Source organism: Theropithecus gelada, chromosome 16, assembly GCF_003255815.1.
Source record: "Theropithecus gelada isolate Dixy chromosome 16, Tgel_1.0, whole genome shotgun sequence".
NCBI lineage: Eukaryota > Metazoa > Chordata > Mammalia > Primates > Cercopithecidae > Theropithecus > Theropithecus gelada.
This window is the reverse complement of record NC_037684.1, coordinates 25,108,827-25,128,179: the sequence shown is the minus strand read 5'-3', so window position 1 is coordinate 25,128,179 and position 19,353 is coordinate 25,108,827. Positions and strand designations below refer to the sequence as shown.

Below are 19,353 nucleotides of genomic sequence, written 5' to 3'. Positions count from 1 at the left end.
CCCCAAAGACTGATGTGGGGGAGTCACGGAAAAAAACACGCACACACACATACACAACGCGCCAGGCGTAGGCACGCTGTTAATTTCGCGATTTTAACGAGGCAATTGGAGTCTTTCTAAATGTCAGGGTCGCTTCGGAAAAATGTAAAAGAACACGGTTTAATTGCGCCGAGTTTTAAAAGGTCCTATAAATGTAATTGGTATTTTAATACAAGTTATCAAATCATACAGCTTCCTCTCCTAAACATATTTTCAAACAAACGAGGTAGTCATATTTAAAGCTTTAATGATCAATTTCCTTATTATTGATAAAGGTTTAACTATCGTGTGGAGGGAATTGGCTGGGTAACCGGCCCCCCAAAAAACGGCTGTAAACTCTTTAACAAACTATAAAACGCAATAAAGCCGGAGTCTGTTGTTGTTTATGCCGCAGCGCATAAAAGCTGTTAGCATTTTACGAGTTCTTTCCTCTACAGCTATAAAACTGCAGCTTCGATCGCCCCCGCCGCCCGACTGCAGCACGGTGGGGGTGACGAAGCCGAAATGAGAATGATTATGGGGATTTTTTCCGGCACAAACGGTGACTTTTCTGAGATTTTCATCTCCTTCCGTCCTGGCAAGCACCTGCCCCCACCCCTTCTCTGGAGCCCCCAAAAGGTCCCCTCTCTGCCCTGCCCTCTCTGCCCTGCCCTGGCCAGTCACAAAACTTCCTCTCATTAAACAAATAAGCAAAGATTTTCTGTGAAACAGGGATCTGGGAGATCTTAAGAAGGGAACGGGAGGGAAGAAGAAACTTTCTGGTTAATGAGCAGTGGTTGAAGCACAGAGCAAAGTTCGAGCTGCCACTGCCGATTCTGCAGGTTTGTGCAATCTCTGCTTGCTGAAAAGGGGGTCTCCCGAAGGCCCTTCAGCCCAGTCAGCACTTTTGAGGGCAGACTTTGCATGAGGGGAGAGAGCCTGATGCCATCAGAGGGATGAAGCCCCACTGGGCTACCCCACAACTGCACCTCAGGACCCAGTAGCCAAGCCCAATTATTAGCAGCTCCCAACCTTCTCAGGCCGACCCCCACACCTTCTGCAGTGCCCTAGGGTGAGAGGGCACCACTGAGCCCATCAACGCATCAAAAGGAAAGAAGGTTCGGTATCAGACCCTGGCACCTGGCCTTGGTGTCTGCTGTCCTATGCTCTCAGCCGCCCTAGGCAGTGCCTGCAGTGTATGTGTTTGGGAGGCATCTATTAGTCCTCAGTGTCCCCAAGACCTTTTGAGCCAGTCACCACTTAAACTGACTTCGGTGTGGGATTCAGATAGAGTAAGGTTTCTAAGTCCCCCATTTTCTCTCCTTTCCCCTTGGGGAGCCTCTGGTTAAACCTGGCTCTCCCTGCAGACCTGGGGACCAGAGGCCTGAACACGGAAAGCTGGAACAAGCTGACTGGGTGTCACACTCTGTGGCCACTGCATTCCCTGCCTACCGGGCCTCACGATGATGGTGGCCAGGCTTTAGAAGGCCTCAGTCTGAGGGTCAGAACCAATAGCCTCCTGTAGCAGCAGATTGGTAAGGGAGAGGAAGGAGAGAAAGAGAGAAAATTTTGAGCAACAGAAGTGGAGGCTTTACAAATACATTCAATCCATTGTTTATTCAGGAAACAGTGGTTTGTTTTTCGACGGGCACCTTTTGGGGACCCCATACACCCCAACATTTGTCAAAATGAAACTCACGTTTCCAAAGGGAACCTTACCAGTGAGGTCATTTAGTTCTTCAAAAGTGAACCCAGAGAATGAGAGAGGGGCTAGAAGGGGGAGAGAGGTAAAGGAAAGGAGGAGGGGAGAGAACCAGGGCTTTGAATTTTCAGCGCCTGGCTGAGGGGACCGTGAGGCAACGGAGGGCCGAGTTAAGTTGTTGCCGAAGCAAACATTTTTATCAAGTGCAGAGGATTTTATGGTCATTATTTGAAAACTCACCGGCGAGGTACAAATTCAATGGCTTGTTCTAAATCATCTCTACACCGTGCCAGAAATTCCTGATGGAAGGAAAATGTTTCTATTATGGAGGGGGGGGGGACCAGAAAGAGCGAGGAGACAATTTATAAACACCCAGCGGAGGGCAGATTTATTAGAGAAATTCAAGTTGAGGAGAAACTCCGCTTACCTCCTTACACTGAGTCCTGGTTGGGGACAGGAGATGTTGCAGCTGGGGTGATTTTGAAGGGGAGGGTGTATCTATTGCTGGCGCAGGTTTGTCGGATGGAAGGCAGGGATCCGGCGGGGCCGGGAGGACATAGGAGATTTGGAATGCAAGGGGCTGTGGACAGTCACCAGGGTGCGGGTCTCAAAATGAAAGTGCCCGGAGTCCAGACCTCCAGCTGCTCAATGAGGAAAGGACCGGCGCCCCCAGGTTTGCCTGCGGCCAGGGCCAAGGCGCGCGGAAGCCGCAACTCTCACCTGGAAGCCGAGGAACCCAGGGAGAACCGAGCTCCAGCGTCCTGACGCCGCGCCCGCCTTCGCGCCCATGGGAAAACGCGCATTCTTTGGGGCCGCGCAATGCATCCAGAGGCGATATCCGAGCTTTCCCGCACCCCGCTGCCCTGGGGAGCCCCTGCCCCGTGCCTAGATCGCCCTGCGCGAGCCCAGCCCAGCCCCGGACTCATACAAAGGCACCAGAGCTTGCGCCCGTGCGAAGCCGCCCTGCCGGCTCCGAGCACCTCCGAATCCCCACAAAAGCTATGGCTCCATTCCCCCACACAAATTGGGGGGTCTCGGGCTGGCTTATGCGATTGATTTTCTCTCTAGCTGGTGGGCAGCCCGCCTCAGGGCAGCTTCCTCTCCATCCTACCTTCTTTTGCCGACTCGCCCCTCTCACCTGACCTGCTCACCCGCATCCAAGGACATTCCTTTCGCCTCCCTTCACGGAAAATCTCGTTATTTCGAATCAATTCTCCTTTTGGATTTGGACCCATTATTCCTATTATTACTATTATTCCCCGTTTTCACGCATTTGTTGCCCCACGGAACACAGCAACTGGGTGAGAAGCACTGAGCCCTCCTCGTGGGGAAAATTCAGAAATTGACCATTTGAGAAGATGGGGAACACTACTATAACTGAAATCTATAAAGTGGGGGTAAGGCCATAAAGAGCCCTATTTTTTTTATTGGGGGCAAATTATTCATGACTTTTGGTAGCACTCAGTTCCTGGATTCAGGGCCGACCAAGGCGCGGTGCGGGGCGCAGACATCCTGAGCCGCCGCTCCCGGGAGTTTCACGTGGAGCAAGGGTGCCATCTAGCGGCTCCTTTGCGAAAAGGCGCCGCAGCCACCGGCTCCGCCAGTTTTCTGGGAGAGTAGCCACAGAAGCGGCCAGCAGGAAAAACTTTCATAACTAGCAGGAAAAGGGGAGGGATAGGTAGCGGGCGTCGGGATCAGGAAACGGTGCATGAAATTGTGTAGATAAGCTAAAAAACAGAAAAAAAAAAAAAAGAAAAAACACCACAGAGGAGGAAAACAAAAGAAGCCCTAAGCTTTTTTCTTTCTACGTACACCTTCCACCCCTGTCCCTAATTTCTAGCGGAGACCACAAACCAGTGCGCCCTTTGTGGCCTATAAAAAGGGGGACCGCGCACTTTTCAAACTTCACACGACTGTTTCAAATCCTGAGGAGAAACAATTGGGCTTTTTGTCGTCGGGGGAGAGGAGGCCTGACAGGATGGGACGAGACTGTAAAAGAATCAAGAGGCTGCCCGCGCCCAGACGTCTGGACCCGCCGGACCTGCGTGTGTGTGTGTGTGTGTGTGTGCGCGCGCAGGAGACTCCTCGTCTCGGACGCCTGATTTTGGAGGGGGTGTGAAGAACAAAGACAAGAGTCCCAATTGCAATCTCTGAAGCGTTTGAGACAACAGAGTGTTCTTCCCCGGCTTCTCTCCTCTCCCTCTCCGACCCCAGCCCCCTCATCCCCCGCCCCGGAAACCCGGAGTCCCGCGTTCTGGGCGTGTGAGGGTGAAGGCTGCCGGAGCGCGGCTCTCCCATTCCCCCGCCCGGCCGGCAGCCCCGGCCCAGCTGCGGCTCTCTCAGCTCCGGAAAGTTTCCCCTCGCTGTTTGCTTTGCTGCTGTTTAGTTTCTTAACCTTCAGAAATTTATACGCTATAAACTTTTATAGCGGTCATATTCTTTTATTGCTGCGCACACGGCATTGAATTCCTCTCCCGGCTTCTCTCTGCCTCGCACTCTGGCGGTCTCCCTCTCTGAATCTCTCTTTTATGACAACTGATTTCCCCATCTCCAGCTTCCGAGCCTCCGCATCTTCGCCTTTGTTTGTCTTTAAAGAAGCAGCCCTGGGCTGGGGACCCAGACGCTGCTGGCAGAGGCCCCTCCAAGCGCCCTCGCCCCTACCACGCAGCACTGCCCTCTGTTCCCCTCTGTTCCCGCCTCGCTGAGCGTTTGCTTTAGGCAGAAACCGACGTTCTGTGTTTGCTGTCAGCACTGGCTGGGCCTGGGTAGCCCAGGATGGGGCAGGAGCCTGGTCTACACCCGCAGTAAAGTCAGGTTCATTTTGTATCCCCAGTGAAACCCTCCTTGGAGGGTGCCTGTCCGGGCCTGCCTGACGCCGAGTTCCGCTTTCTCCTGCCTCCTGCCCTCACCCGGATCAGTTTGTCCTTTCGTTGGAGGAGGGTAGGCCTGGCCTTTTCACTTGCAGGCTCCCTTCACTTGGGCCATGCTTTGTTCCCAACTCTACCCCAACCCGCAGGGTCTCCGCGGGCCGCAGTGTTGTCGGCTTGAGTTGGGGAGAGGCTCCTGCGGAAGGCCGGCTCGGGAGCGCCGGCCCGGCCGAAGTGGAATCCCAAGGCCTGGATGAGAAGCGCAGGCTGCCCAAAACTGCGGTCTTCATGAGAGGCTCTGGCAAAATCCCTCAGTCTGAGAGGGACAAAAAGGTGCCTCTTGAAACTGAGTTTAATTCTGGGGTCCTTTTGGGAGGTGAATTTTTCTATTAACACATTTCTACTTCACACTCAATGCCCTCTCCACCCTTTGCAGAGGTGCTTACCCAGGTCTCAGCCCCTACCAACCCAACCCAGCTCAGACCAAGGCTGCTACCCTGTGGCTCAAACTGGAGCCTCCAACCCCAGCTGGAGGCCGAGAACACTAAGGGGTTGGCTCCCTTTGAATGGAAGGAAGGAGATTCCAGCCCTCTGGAGGCCTCTGTCTAGACCTAGGCACCCTGCTGCAGGGAAGAACAGAGGGAAATTACTGTGTTCCTCCCTTGCATCATATTTTAAAGTGGCCAAACTAAGGTGACATTCTCAGGAGCTGCAGGAAGACCTACCTTCCCTCCTATTTTCAAGTCAGTGAGGAGGTCTCAGGACCTCATTGCTCTCCAGACCCTGTCCCCTCTCCAGACAACCCACATTTCCTTCCCCACCACCTCCAGTTTTCCAGTTCTCCTGTTGGAAGGCTCTGGATCAGTTTAACCAGTAGTCTTGGGACCTGAGGTCTGGGACTGGCTCTCAGCTCCACCTCTAGAGAGCTCTGCAGGGGACCTTGCCCTGCAGGGTCTAAGGAGAAACCTCCTGAACTCAGCTATCTTTTGTTGTTGTTTTTTTTTCAAGCCTTTCTCCTGACAACTGGGATCTCTACCTATGGTCAGGCCCAGAGAGCCAACACAGAATAAGACACAGGAGAGATTTATTTTCTATAGTGATATATATTTTTTGTTCTTTTTCTTTTTTTCTTCCAAAACAAACAATTAGAGCTCTAGGCCCCTACCCCTCCCCACTCCCACCCAGAACCCTCCCATATAATCGACAACTGAAAACAGGCGAGACAATCACCCCCAAAGAAATCACGAAACACAAGCACAATTTCACGACAGCCACCGACAAAGCAAAAAACTTCTACTGGAATGTCCCCTTGCAGGATCAGGAGAAGCAGGAGCAAGAGTCTACGAATTGAAGGGGATTGAGAAGTAGGGGAGCAGGGGGAGGAGGGGAAGCAGAGAGTAAGCTTCCATCTGATGCTTAGGTGCGATTTTGCCTCTTTCCTTTGCACGCGGGACTGTTCCCCAGAAGCGCGCGCACGCACCAGCCGCGCAGATCGGCATCCAGGCCCATGAAGCAGGAGGCAAAGCCCGGCCCTGAGGCCGGTCTCCTTTAGCGCTGGGGCTGCAGCCACCAGGCCCGGGGCTCCTCCGCGTGGGTCGAGAAGCCGACTGGATTCGGAGGAACGCGTAGAGCTTTGAGCGCTGGGGCCATTGCTCCTCCCTGTCCCAGACCACTTGTCCCGGAAGGGAGCTTGGGAATCGATTCACAATAAATTTTCATTCGGACTCTCCTGGCCTGGCTTTCCTGTCTACAGTGGGGTTTGACCTAGCGGGGAATGGAGGGTGGAGGGGGTTTTCTACAAGGGGCGGCTTTACTCGCGGGTGCAAAGTGGATTCGAGAGTTGATTTCAGAGCTAGGGAGGATGCGGAAGAATGCAGGGCCGGTGGAGAGTAAGAGAAGCTACAGTCTGTCAAGTGGTGCACAGATGAACAGGAGGACAACATTGTCAAGGCTCTACGACCCACAGTTTGACCTTCTTTTGTTGGAAGGAGAGGGAAACATCATGCAGAATTACACATTTCCTGCAACAAAATGTACATGTTGGTGGGAGGTGGCGAGTAGCTCCACCTAAGATACCTTCATAAAACCAAGTGCTGCCTTTTCTTGTACTTTCTAGCCCACCAGCTTGGGGGCTAGGTTTGCCCCATCTTCCCCATGGCCCTTGGCCTGAGAATAGTTGGCAACTCCATGGGGATGGTATGGCAATGCTGCAGCCTTTGGGCTGCAACACCTCACTCAGGAGTCTGCCTCTAGACATCTCCCCAGTGGGTATTTGCATCAGGGATAGAATCCGGGCTTGCCTGATGATCTGAGGGCTGTTTTGCCAAATTTGGTGTGCGATGGTCTGCATCTGGAGCGTCATTTCACTTGACTGAAGGGTGGTTGTGAGCTTGCCCCATTATTACTGTGTGGGTGTCTGCTGAGCTGTGTGGAGTTGGAGTGTCCCTGGGTGACTTTTGGGTGGGTGTAGAGAAGAAACAGGCAAGCTGGAAGTGAGGGGCTAGGACTTCCCAGAAAAATTACAGGGCATACTAGGAGCTTGACTAGGGTCTCTCTTTCCTTGTGGCCAATCACATTCTTAGGAACCAGCTACTTCTATCTTCTAAATCAACAAAACTTTCTCCTGACACCCAGGGAGAAGAGAGAGACAGGTAAGGGCAAAGGAAAGGAGAGAGGCTCTAGGTGCAGATAAAGGACTTAGAAGAGAGACTCCCTTCCCCATTCACTTGTATACATCCCAGACAACACTGGTTTTGCAGTCGTCACATAAATAAGAGTGAGATGGGGAAGAGCTGGGGAGGACTGGGGGTAATCTTTAATCTTTACTCTTTGCCCTGCTCCTTATTCATTTTCTTCATTTTCATCCGCCGGTTCTGAAACCAGATTTTGACTTGTCTCTCACTCAGATTGAGGAGTCTGGCCACTTCGTGCCTACGGTCCCTGGTGAGGTACATATTGAACAGAAACTCCTTCTCTAGCTCCAGCGTCTGGTATTTGGTGTAGGGACAGCGCTTTTTCCGGGAGGAGCGAGCGTGCAGCCAGTTGGCGGAGGGGTTGGCTGAAAGAGAAGCAGCGATAGAATCAAAGGAAGGAAAGGGGTTGAAGGGCCCCAGACCAAGAGGGCACACCCTTGGTCTCCACTCCCCATCTTGCATTGGAGAAGAGGCCACCTGGGCCTTCAAGTTCTCAGGAAGGGTGTCACAGATGGGCCAGCCACTGCTATAGACACCTCCAGGTGAGAAGCTGTGTGGAAAGGATGGAGCCAAACGTAGGCCCAGGCTTCTTCAACATTTCCAAAGCTCTGCCTACATCAAGTTCCCTCTCAATTTTTCTCCACTTGGGTCCAAACTGCTTAGGACTCAGGTCAGAGTTCAGCATGGTTGAAGCCCCACCAGCAGCACCCCCAGGCTGGCTAGGGGTGGGTAGCTGACTTGAAGGGTCCTGGCTCTAGGAGGTGAGAGGAGGATTTGGGTGGGGAAGTGAGATGTCTGTTCAGTTACCACATTTGGGGTGTCACTTCACCCCAAGAGACCTTTCAGCCCTTCAGTCTAGTCCCAGTACACCCTGCCTTGATCACAAACTTGTGACTCTAGACCACATGGCAGCAGGCATGTGTGTCTGTGTAGAAATCTCCCCCTCTGTTACCACCACACACCACAAATATGGGTCTGCACTTAGAGCCACAAACAGGCAGCACACTCCAATTCACACGCAACGCAATTGCAACCATTTATCAACTCCAGCCTATGGACAGGGGAGCGCCGGGGGCTCACAGATAACTTATGGTTGCAATAGTCTCTCTCCTTTTCAGCTCCTGCTCAGCTCACAGTTTGGCTAACACAAGTTCAGGGAAATTGGGGAGTAAAATTGCTCCAGTCCCAAGGTGGGGAGCCAGGGGTGATGTGGAGGTAAAAGGAAGCCCTTCACAGCACACCTAGCCTTAACTGGTCCTATGTGGGGGCTGGAGGGGAGAAGAGGGTAACTGAGTGGAAGAGAGGAAACAAAAATATATACAGGCTTCTCTTCTTCTTACCCTCTCTCCCCCTGCTCTGGAACTCAAAAAAGTTGCCAAATAAAGCTAAGCCAATTAAAAATAATAGCCACCAGCTACTAGCTTCCTTCTCCCCAAGTGAAAAACACTGGATTTTTTTTATATATAAAAAATTTGGTTCATCCTACACTAAGTACCCTGTCTTACCAATTTGCAGTGCTATTTCCTTAATGTGATTGCCTGGGATGGGACCCGCAGCCGCATTAAATATGAAAGAGGGAAAAAACTGTTAATAATTGATTCTAGCCAAATGGCTGCCTTGCAATAATGGGCTTTTCAGGGAGAGTTTGAGGTTTTAGGGTGGGGGGTCGGTTTGGGAGTGTGCGGGGAGAGTTGGGGAAGAATGTCTTCCCCAAATGCCAGCTCTTAGGATTCCACCTGGCGGGTTGGAGGTGACAGGACCCTGCAGGGAATGGAGCAGCTCTTTACTCTCCAGCAGGCAAGGATGGACTAAAGAGCCCTGGGGCCACTCCGTCAATGGGAAACCTAGCAGGGCAAGGAGAGACGAAAAAATCCCTACTTCCCAAAAAGAGTAAGAAACGAGGACTTGATTCACCAGCCTGCGAGTCATTGTTTGGGGCTGAGTTCCCTTGCCGAAGGGCCCTTCTCAACCTTAAAAATAAGTAATAGGAGAACCCTCTCTTCTCACCTAGTAGTACCTCCTGGAAATCAGCCAGACTTGGCGTTCTGACTGGGGTGCTTTTCAGGAGTGGGAGGTGATGGGAAACTACCCATAAACGGTAAAGTTCTCCGCCTCTCTGCAACCCTCTCTTCCCCCGACCCCTCCTCTCCCCGGGATGTCCCGATATTCGGAAGCGATTCCCCGACTCCCCAAGAGGCGGACAGCCCGGGCTGGGGCTAGGGAGCCCCGCAGAGAGCAGCGGGGTAGGGGGAGGACCGCAGAAAAGGAAGCGGCAGCCCCGGCGAAGATGCCGAGGAGGAGAGGGGCCACCAGAGGGAAGGCTCCCGGGGAGGGGCCGGCACATCCGGGGAGGGGGCTCAGTCACCGCGTCCTGGGCTTCCCCCGCCCCTCCCGGCGCCGGTTGCGGACTCTGCGCGGCTACAGCACGAGATCTGCTAGGAACAATTCTCCGCCAAGCTGTTGCATCGCAAATAAAATCCTAATGAGCCCCCTCCCCCTTCCCCTTGGCCGGCTTTTACGGTCTGCGCGTGGAGCGGGGAGCTCTGCCAGCCGCACGGTCCCGGGAAGCCCAGTGCGCTCCGGCCCTTGCCCTCGCCGGCTCTCCGTCTCCCTGGCCGCTGGCCCCCGGCCCCACCAGCTCCTCTCCGGGCCGTCGCCGGTCTCTGGCCGGGCTTTCAGCTGGGGCCTCCGGGAGACAGGGGAAAAGAGGGCCGAGAGAGCTGCAAGTCGATCCCAGAGCCCCTGTTCCCCGCACGACTTGAAGAAGTGGGGGCAGCGCTCCTCTGGCGGCCTCAGTCTCCCCTTCCAGAGCACGCAGCTTTCCCCCTTCCCTCCGACTCTCCTTCCTCTCCCCTCCTCCCGGCCCGCTCTCCGGCCACCGCCGCAGTTTCCCTTCACATTGTCGGCAGTTTATTGCCTTTCCCCTCCCCGCCCCCTCCTGGCCTTCGGCCTGGGTATTTCCTCACTTTTTATAACTTACTTTGATCCGGCCTCTCTTTGTCCTCGCTTCCTTCGCAAATTTTATTGTCCCCGTAGCCGGGTCTTTGATTAGACAGCACGGCCTCCCTGCCCGCCGAAGTTTCCAAACTGTACTCGGGCGTGCCCTGTTTAAGCAGCTCCCCAGGCGCGCCCAGCAGCGGCTCCGCCTTCACCGCCGCCTGGCCCTGCCCCGGGGCCGCTTCGCCGCGCGGCGCCGGCTCCAGCCAGGTGCGGAGGTACCTGCTCTCGGCCGGCGGGACGCCCTGGGGCTGGATGTAAGGGTGGTAGACGGACGGCAGGCTCCCGGATGCGTGCGGGCTCAGCGGCGCCCAGGAGGCGCCGAACACCGGCGCTTTGGGCTGGAAGCTGCACGAGGGGAACTCCAGGTGCTCCGCGTGGCCCGGCTGCCGCGGGCTCGCGTACTGGCCAGAAGGAAACTTGGCTGGAGGCGCGTCCTCACTCTCGTGACTTATGATCGAGTCGACATAATAGCTGCTAAGCGTCCCAGAAATGGACATTCTCAGACATTATCCGGGCGCTCGCAGGGGGAAGGGAAGCGCTCGCGCGGCGGCGCCCAAGCAGGGAGAGGTGGCACCCGGACCGGTGTGAGGGCTTTCGGACGCGACCCCCCCAGCCCCCCACCCTCCCACCCCCACCCCCTGCTCAACTTCTCAGCCAACAAAGTACAGTGGAGCAGCCAGGCTCAGCGCTCCTTGCAAAATGATTGGTCAAAGTTTTTCCGACTGCCTGATAAAGCGTCAGCTCCGACATAAATCAATCGGGCGAGGAGGCTGCGCTCTCGCTGTCATCCGTCCGCACCGCATTCCATATCGAGGATGGATTGTTTTATGCTGATGCAATGTGCTATCACGTCAGGGCTCCGGCGGCCACGTAACCTCAGCCTGAGCTGCCGGCTGCCCGGTCCCCCCTCCCGCTGCAGGAAGGGGGGCAGTTCTCGACATGGGGCGGCGGGGGCGGAGGAGAGGCGGAGGGAAGCGGCGGGCTGCCTCGGGAGGGACGCAGGCTGTGGAGCCCTCTCCCCAGGCGGGTCGGGGAGGGAGGGAGAGCAAGGGCGGAGGGAGGGAGAGAGCCCCAGCCCGGGGAGCAGCCACAGAGGCCCGAGACGATACTGGAAGAGGAGGTGGTCCTGTCCCCCCCAACACACACCTCCACCTCCACACCACAGGCCCTCATTTCCTCTTCTCTGTCCCCTTGACAGAAGATGTTTATTAAACAACAGCAGCAGCAGCAGCAATCCACAGGAGATGAAGTAAAAGGATGAGGGGAAAAGTTGGGGATTTTAAGACGTTGTCCGCTTTGGAGGGGGCTCTCTGTGCACTATTTGTAGAGATTTACATGACTGGGAGCTTCCCTGGACCCCTCAGTAGCTGAGGGAGGAGGAGAGAGGTGAATAAAACGGCTGAGTGTCCAAGAATCCACTACTTGTCCTGAAATTAGAAACTGCTTGAGGTTAAAGGGATCCATCAGGCCCCGGAAACGTGAGCCTAGGAAAGAGTTTAATACAAGGAACCAGAGCGCCTTTACATTTATTGGGCCTTTCTGAATCTGGCCACAAGGATGGATTTAAGATGGTGGTGGTGAGGTGGGGGCGGCGGGGGGGGGGGGAATTGCCATTTCTCCTTTTCTCCACTGAATAACTGAATAACCACCCAGGCCCCTAAAATTGCCCTGATGAAGGAGCTGAATAGCAGAAAGGGTTAAGGACACTTCCCTGAGGTGTCACCAGAGTAGCGGCCTGGGAAAGGATCCCCAGTCAGCAAGGGAAGGGGTCCCAAGTTATCTCCCCTTCCATCCAAAGAGGAAGGAGCCTGGGCTGAGTTTTCAGCCCTCCTGTATCACTCCTCTCACCCAGGGCTCCTGCTCTGGAGACTTCCAAACACCGATATAGGGGCCAGTGTGGACAGGGAGCCCATGGTCAGTCTCTTCCCCTCGCCGCCTTACCCCCTGCAGACTGCCTCACTGGAACTTCCAAATAGCCCTTTTTATATATATCTACTCTGTGGCCCTGGGCAGGGACCCCCGGGGCCCACCGACTGGCTTCCTCGCTCCTCTGGCAGCCCCTGCTCCTCAGCTTCTGCCCTGGTTGCAGTCACCTCTCCTGGCACTTGCGGAGGTGTGACCCTTGGACAGACCCAGTTCTCCTGGGGTTGGGCTCAGGGGTAGATTGGGAAGGATTTCTCCGCAACTCTCTGACTCTGCATCCTAATAAGGTAGGCTGCCCTCAGTCTGGTCCTTTTAGCAAAAGTGGGGCCTCTCTAACTTGAGTCCGTATCTTTTTGGCCACCTACCCCTCTGCCTTGTAGAAGGCTGTGGATCACCTCCCACACAGGCACACACTCCCACCCGCTTTTCTTTCCAAATGAAGCCATCTCGTGTCGTTACATGTGAAATACGAGGGTGAAGCGCCATATTTCTTCACATTATGGCGATTTCAAAATGATTTTTTAAAGATCAATGCCGGGGCCCAGCCGGTCCCCTCCTTTCCCACCCCTGCTCTCCGAGGGTGACAGCCCGGCAGATCCGTAACCAAACAGCATGAAGATCTGCCTTTTCCATAGGACCCAAGTGGGGAAACAAAAATCCGATGCAAATTCTTCCAAGTAGCTGTTGGACGTTTGGGAAAGTCGAGGGAGCTCCCCGGACTCACCAGCGAAAAAGCTGGGCGCTGAGCGAATGAATCACAGTTAAGGCAAAGCACCTGTTCTCAATTTGCCAGCCCTATGAAGTCTGCTGTTGGCTTTACCTGTCATAAATATACTCTTCAAGAAAAAAGATTCCCTCCCCCGCCATAAATAATGGCTTTATGAAGCATGGCGGGCTGAGTATATGATTTCTGTAGTATATAAATTAGGGCCTAAAAGGACATGTGTACTATGGACTGGGGAGTTTTTATTTATGGAAAAGTCAGTGCTGGGCTGTCCGTAAGACCCAAGCAAAGCAGGCACTGGGCTCTGACTGCCGTCTTCCTGGTTCCCCTTCCTTCCCCTGCCCTGACTTTGCAGCTGCCTCTCTGCAACGAGAGGAGTCAAGAGGGTCACTCAGTTTAGGGAAGAAGTTAGAGGAAGAAGAACATTTGGGCTGATGGCTTGTGTTCTCCAAGGGTGAATTCTCCCAGCAGACAAGATTTGGGTTTGTGGGTTGCTATCTGCCTGAGGAGTTGCCCTTTATTCCCTGGTGGCTCCTGAGTGCTGGGTGAGGAGGGGACTCAGGCCTCTTTTCTGAGATCGGAACTTAGCCTTTGCTCACGAAGAAGCTGGAGAGTGGAGACAATTTTAAAATGACAGGTTTTGGAGGTCTTGGTCTTCTCAAGGAGCAATGACTCCAGAGGAAAGAGAATGAACTGGCCCCTAAGCCCTGTAGTCTGCATCCCAGCTCTTTGCCCTCCAGGTAAATGCGCCAAGCAAGGAGTCCTACCCCAGCCAAGCTTTCTAGAAAGCACTGCTGCTCCAAACTGTAGTTCAACTCCAGCTCGGGCAAATGATTAAAGGGTCAGCTGAGAGCCTGTGGACTCCCTCCCACCAAAAAAGTCTTGTTTTCTCCCCAGACAATGGTACTCACTATGAAAGAGGACAGCAAACAGGATTGTGGCCCCTGGAGCCCAGCTTCTAAAGACACTTAATAGAGGGGTTGCTTCAGTGGGGGTCACTTTATCCTAAGAGAGTGAAACTGCTCCATACCCCACCCCCAATCCTAAACAGAAAGAAGGAAAACCCTGCCTTCCCTTGCAGCCTTTTGCCATTCCCTGCACTGGAGCTTCGCCTGAACACAGCTGGGGCCAGTAGCTGGTAGCTTGGAGAAGGGCAAGCAGGAAAAAGCGGCAGCTCCCGGCCACACTGGGGCCCAGAGAAGCCAACAGCGAGGCCGAGGTTTGAAGAGCAGAGGCCAACCAGCCGGTGAGTGCCTGTGCTGTGGGGGTGACTTTTGGAAGGGTCCTTTTCAGTAAGAAGAGAGATAAAAGCTAGAGGAAGGGAAGGAAATGGGAGAAGAAAGAAAAACAGTAAGTGAGAATGGGGAAAAATAGTTTGTTTTTAATTAATAAGCTTAGCTGAAATATATGCATGTTTTATGTAAATAGGTGTGTGTGTCCTATATGTATATTTCAAATCAATATTTCTGTACGGGAAACCCAGTGTGCAAATGCACTGTGCTCTATACTGTGTATAGAATATGTAATAAATAAATCTGCCCAGCTATGAAACTTGATGTGCTTGGGTATTCGTGTATGCAGGTAACCCCTGTGAGTGATGGAGGTTTAAGATTCTGCTCATGTAAGAAGATCAGTTGCCCAAAAGCTTGTGTGTACATTTTTATAACCATCACACACCTATGGAAAAGCAAAAGCTTGGGTATTTGTGTACTTGAATTATGGCTATAAAATACTAGCTAATTCGGATGTCGCACTTGAAAATCTGTCCCTTGACTTGATATTCAAGCAAAATATACAGCGTATCCTCAAACAAATGCATATGACTTAACACTAGATAGATTCTACGACAACTTCTTTCCAAAATGTTTCTCTGGAAGGTAAAAGAAATGCTTCCTATTGGCCCAGAAGAGGTTATGAAATTTTGTGACTTCTTTGTTGGACCATAAAATCCTTTACTGTGCTTCTTACCCAAGACCACAGGGACAATGTGCATTGTGTGATGCTTATTTCATGATAGCAATGGGTGCGGGGGTGGAGGCACAGTTACTTACAAGCACATGTGTCTCACAGAATTATGAAGCAGCAGTGGACAGAGATGAGCCAAGTGTGAAAGTGACTGTGGAGGTCAAGCAAAAGCACTGCTGTGTACAACAAAATTAGAAAACTCCCCAAATCTATGTCCTCAAGCACCAGAGGTATTTTTTCTGTCTCCAGATCACAGTCCAGACCCACTCTGGGAAAGAGTGAGGCATGAGGACACTTGTCCCAGTGGGAAAGGGCACAAGATCCCAGAATCCTCACCCTTTGCGCAAAACGGCCTCCAAAACAGGTATCACATTGAATCTGCACACTCAGGTGCAAACCTCGGTGCTTCCATACCCCCCAAGTGGGGATCTTAATAGTGAAGTAACGAAATCTTCTGCCAAACCTCCCTCCCAGGATGTCAGAGGTGAAAGGAAGGACTGAGAGGTCAGTGGCTCAAGCCGACCTCAGGAATCTTCTTACCAACTCTCAGCCATCAAGGATATCCAAGGCGGTGGGGGTGGCTGACTCCTTGGGAGGGGGCATCCAGGAGGCCAAACGGGGTGGGCGGCAGGCAGGCGGAAAGGAGGCGAGCAGGTAGAAGGTTATTACGAAATTGCTTCCATAAAACCTGTGGCTGTTGTAAAACTCTGCTTTCCAAAGACTTTATTTCCTCCTTTCTCTCTAACATTCCCCTTTTTTCTTTTTACAGCACTTTTCCTGGGAGGGGGTGGCCAAGGGACGCCAGGGATAGAAGACAGTCAGGCTCTGAGTGACTGGGCAGGTTTGTGAGAGGCCCAGGGAGAAGTGAGATAAGGCTGCAGGGACGTGCCAGGCCATCTCCACCCAGACCAGAGGATGAGAAACTGTCAAGGGACAGAGTTGTTGGCCTTTGCTTATCAGGACAGTGGGTTGAAGGTTGCATTTCCCCTAGGCTAGGGGTGGGTCTCCCTAATGCCCCTCTGCTCTAGCAGAAGCCCCTGGCCCTCCAAGTCAGCCTGGCGCCAAAGCCCCATCCGGTCCGGCCTCTTTCCTGGGCCCTTTTGCACATTTCCTCTGCCTCAAGCAGGCGGGCTGGGGGGTGGGGGAGTTTGGAAACAAAAGTTAGCTTATGCTTTGGAAAGTCCCCCTTCTTCCACCAGCACTTCTAGTTATTCCTTTCCTGGCCACAGGACCAGCAGCCTTAAGAGGACCGAGGTCAGAGAGGGTATCACAGTCTCACCCTGTCCAACCCCTGGTTCCATCCTTTGTCACTGCATCAGTTGGGGTTGAATTGTCCAACAACCTGGGCTCCCCATTAGCTTGCAAGTCAGGCCCCTCTCCAAGGGGGTGGCACTCAAGACCTATGTGTACCCCCAGCCCAGCCCAAGGCCAGAGGGAAGCTCTGGCTACTGGGGTGGGTGGTGAGGAAAAAGTCAACTGAGGGATTAGGAAAGGAAGGACTTTTTTGACCTATTTCTGTAGGTCCGGTCCCATAGGGGGCCTTCGACAGGACCCTAAGGGCTTCAGACTAAGAGTGCAAGAGTTCTAGATGTTTCCCTTTCAGAATGAGACCTACTAAGCCCTCTTCAAGGACCTGAAGCTTCCCGCTGAGGTGGAGCACCAACCCCCAAAGAGTTACAAAAACCTCAAGAACCCCCCTGTGTTTCTTTTGAAATCAAATATTTGTGAAGTTGGGGAGACTTTCTCTGGAAAGTTTTGGATGTAGGTGAGAGCTCAGAGACCCTAAGGCTGGAAGCTTGGAGCTCTGACTGCCATCTTTGGGTTGGGCTGAACAGCTCAACAGGGCCAGGGGGGTGCCTTGGGAGAGTTGACTGCTCCTTATCCCCCTTTCCCTCCTAACACACACACACACACACACACACACACTTCCCAGATCTTTTCTGGGAAACATCCTTGTTGCTCCTGGATGAAGGACCTCAAACCTCTTCCCCATTTTGCAAGGTTGATCCTCCAGTCCTGATTCTGCTCCCCTCCCCCCACTCCTCCAGCTAAGCGAGGAGCAGTAACTGCCGTGAATCGGGTGGTTTAATGTTGTTGTGTTCAGAAACCCAGGCCCAACAACATGAAACTACCTAATTCACTCAGCAGTTCCAGTTCAAGCTCTGGGTCAAGGGCTCACTGGGGGCAAACCTTGTGGCCATTTTTTGTGGGCCAAAAAGCGGCTTAACTTAATTTTCCTCCACCTCTTCCCCAAGAGAAGAACCCAGTTGCTACTAAACAACACGTCGGAAGAACTGAACCCAGGACTGTAGGCAAAACCATTTTGTAGCTAGTCCTGACAGCTCAGATTGCAGAGACATTTACTCCCTTCCAGGAGCCCTGGCCAGAGAAGACCTTAGGCACAGGCACAAGCCTGGGCAGGGCCTCTTTGATATACCTGCTCAGTCTCTCTCAGCCCAGCTGGAGGTCTCCACAGATAAAAAGAATTCTCAACTTCAAACCGATACAAAGGTGCATCTACACTCAGCACCCCGCTAGCCCCTGTATTTCAACTCACCCAGCTTCCCAGTGTAGCTCTGAGAGGCCAGATCTTCAAGTCCTACACATCCTCCAGCTTTGAGACTGGGGCGCAGACAAGAGAGTGGGGCAAAAGAGCGCCGAGAAAGTGCCAGAGAGAAAGGTGGAAAAGCAGAGTGTCAGAAAGTATCGGGAATTCTAGGAACAAACAGAGGAAGAATGGGATTTGGAGGGGAAAGCTGGTTGATCTGAACAGTTGCTGTGAAGGCACCCTGCCCAAAATGTCCCAGGGTCCTGGCTCTGCAGAGGCCGCGCTGCTCCAGGTAAGACAATTCATTCCGAATCTTCGCAGAATAAGGACTAAGAGGCTAAGGACTGTGATTGGGGCGCAGAGAACAAATTTGCTTCCTCCTTCCTGACCTTGGGTCTGGGTCCTTGGCCCCCTAACGTGCCGGCTCCTCACCCGTGCCTCTCCAGACACCCGCCTGGTCACAGGTACTCACGCCCACACCCGCACCCATCCCAGAACCGCGGCTATGCAGGCCGAGGGCGGCGGCGGACTTACCTGGGCGGCGGCGGTGCCGGCCGTGCACCGCCGTCGGAAGGTGCGGAGCCAGCGGCCGCGGCCCAGTCCAGGCTCCCGCCCGCCCTCGCCCCGAAGCGAGGGTCCGAGTGGCCACGTGTCCGGCAGGGAAGTCCGAGGTAGCGAGGGAGTCCGCCTGGCCGCCCGCTCCCCCTCCCGGGTATAAATCTTGGGGACCGGAAATACAATAAAACTTCACCGTGTTGATGAACTTCAAACGGTTTACATCCCCTCCTGTCCTGAAAAGAAAGACGTCCGGGGGCGGATTAAAAGGAAGGGGAAACAAATTTACGAGCGGCAGAAGCACCCGCCTCGGCCCCTTTCTTTGCCCTCACACTTTGTCCGCGTGGAGAGAAGCAGCCCCGGCCCCCGGGCCTTGGCCTCCGCCGAACCGGCCGCCAGGCGCGCTCTTCTTTCGGAGGAGTCCGCGCTGACCCAGCCCGCGCGGGGCAGAGACTGGAAGCCGCCGCCTACACGGAAAATCCACAGAACCCCGCGCACACCCTACGATCCGCTCGGCTCGCCGGGCTTGGGATGAGGTTCCCCGCTCCTCGCCAAAGCAGAGCTGGGCTCCCTGGCGCTTCCTTGTGAAAGCCCAGGCTCTCCCAACCACGCCCGGTGGCCTCCATTTTTTGCATCTTTCCGCTGAAAGCGGGTTTTTTCTTTTCTTTCTTTTGTTTTTTTTTTTTTTTTTTTTAGACAGAGTCGCGGTGTGTCACCCAGGTTGGGGTGCAGTGGCAGGATCTCGGCTCACTGCAACCTTCGCCTCCCGGGTTCAAGCGATTCTCCTGCCTCAGCCTCCCAAGTAGCTGGAACTACAGGCGCCCGCCACCACGCCCTGCTAATTTTTGTATTTTTAGTACAGACGGGGTTTCACGATATTGGCCAGGCTGATCTCGAACTCCTGACCTCGTGATCCACCCTCCTTGGCCTCCCAAAGTGCTGGGATTACAGGCGTAAGCCACAGCGCCCAGCCCAAGGGTTTTTTGTTTTTGTTTTTTGTTTAACTTTACTTTTATCTTTCCTTTTCCGTTTCTAGCGACCAGACCTTTGCCCAGCCCTGCCCGTTTATTGCCGGGTACTTGCTGGAAGGGGGCAGAAGATAAGACTCCGGGTGACTCCCAAGGCCTGAAGGGGGCTGAGTGGGCCGGGGGCTCCCAGAGGATAAACCCAGGGGTCGGTCGGTCTTCCTCGGGGTGGAAGGGAGAGCCACTCTGCGTGGCGGAGCTCCACCACCATCTCCTCATCTCTTTAAAGCCTCAAAATCAAATAAAACCACTACTACCCAGGCCTCAAGTTTCCATAGTTTTTGCCTACTCTGAACCATTTACTTTGTTCAAAACTTCGTGGAATCCAAATTC

At 53.7% G+C, this 19,353-nt stretch overlaps 1 protein-coding gene across 1 annotated transcript; it reads right to left on the bottom strand.

The window, feature by feature from the left end:
• Positions 1-5,670: 5,670 nt before the first annotated feature.
• On the bottom strand, positions 5,671-10,979 carry HOXB9 (homeobox B9). The gene is made up of 2 exons (XM_025362535.1): positions 10,261-10,979; positions 5,671-7,645 (listed from the first exon to the last, which is right to left on the bottom strand). Exons 1-2 carry the CDS (start codon positions 10,775-10,777, stop codon positions 7,410-7,412), a joined length of 753 nt encoding a protein of 250 aa, XP_025218320.1. The 5' UTR covers positions 10,778-10,979; the 3' UTR covers positions 5,671-7,409.
• Positions 10,980-19,353: the final 8,374 nt, after the last annotated feature.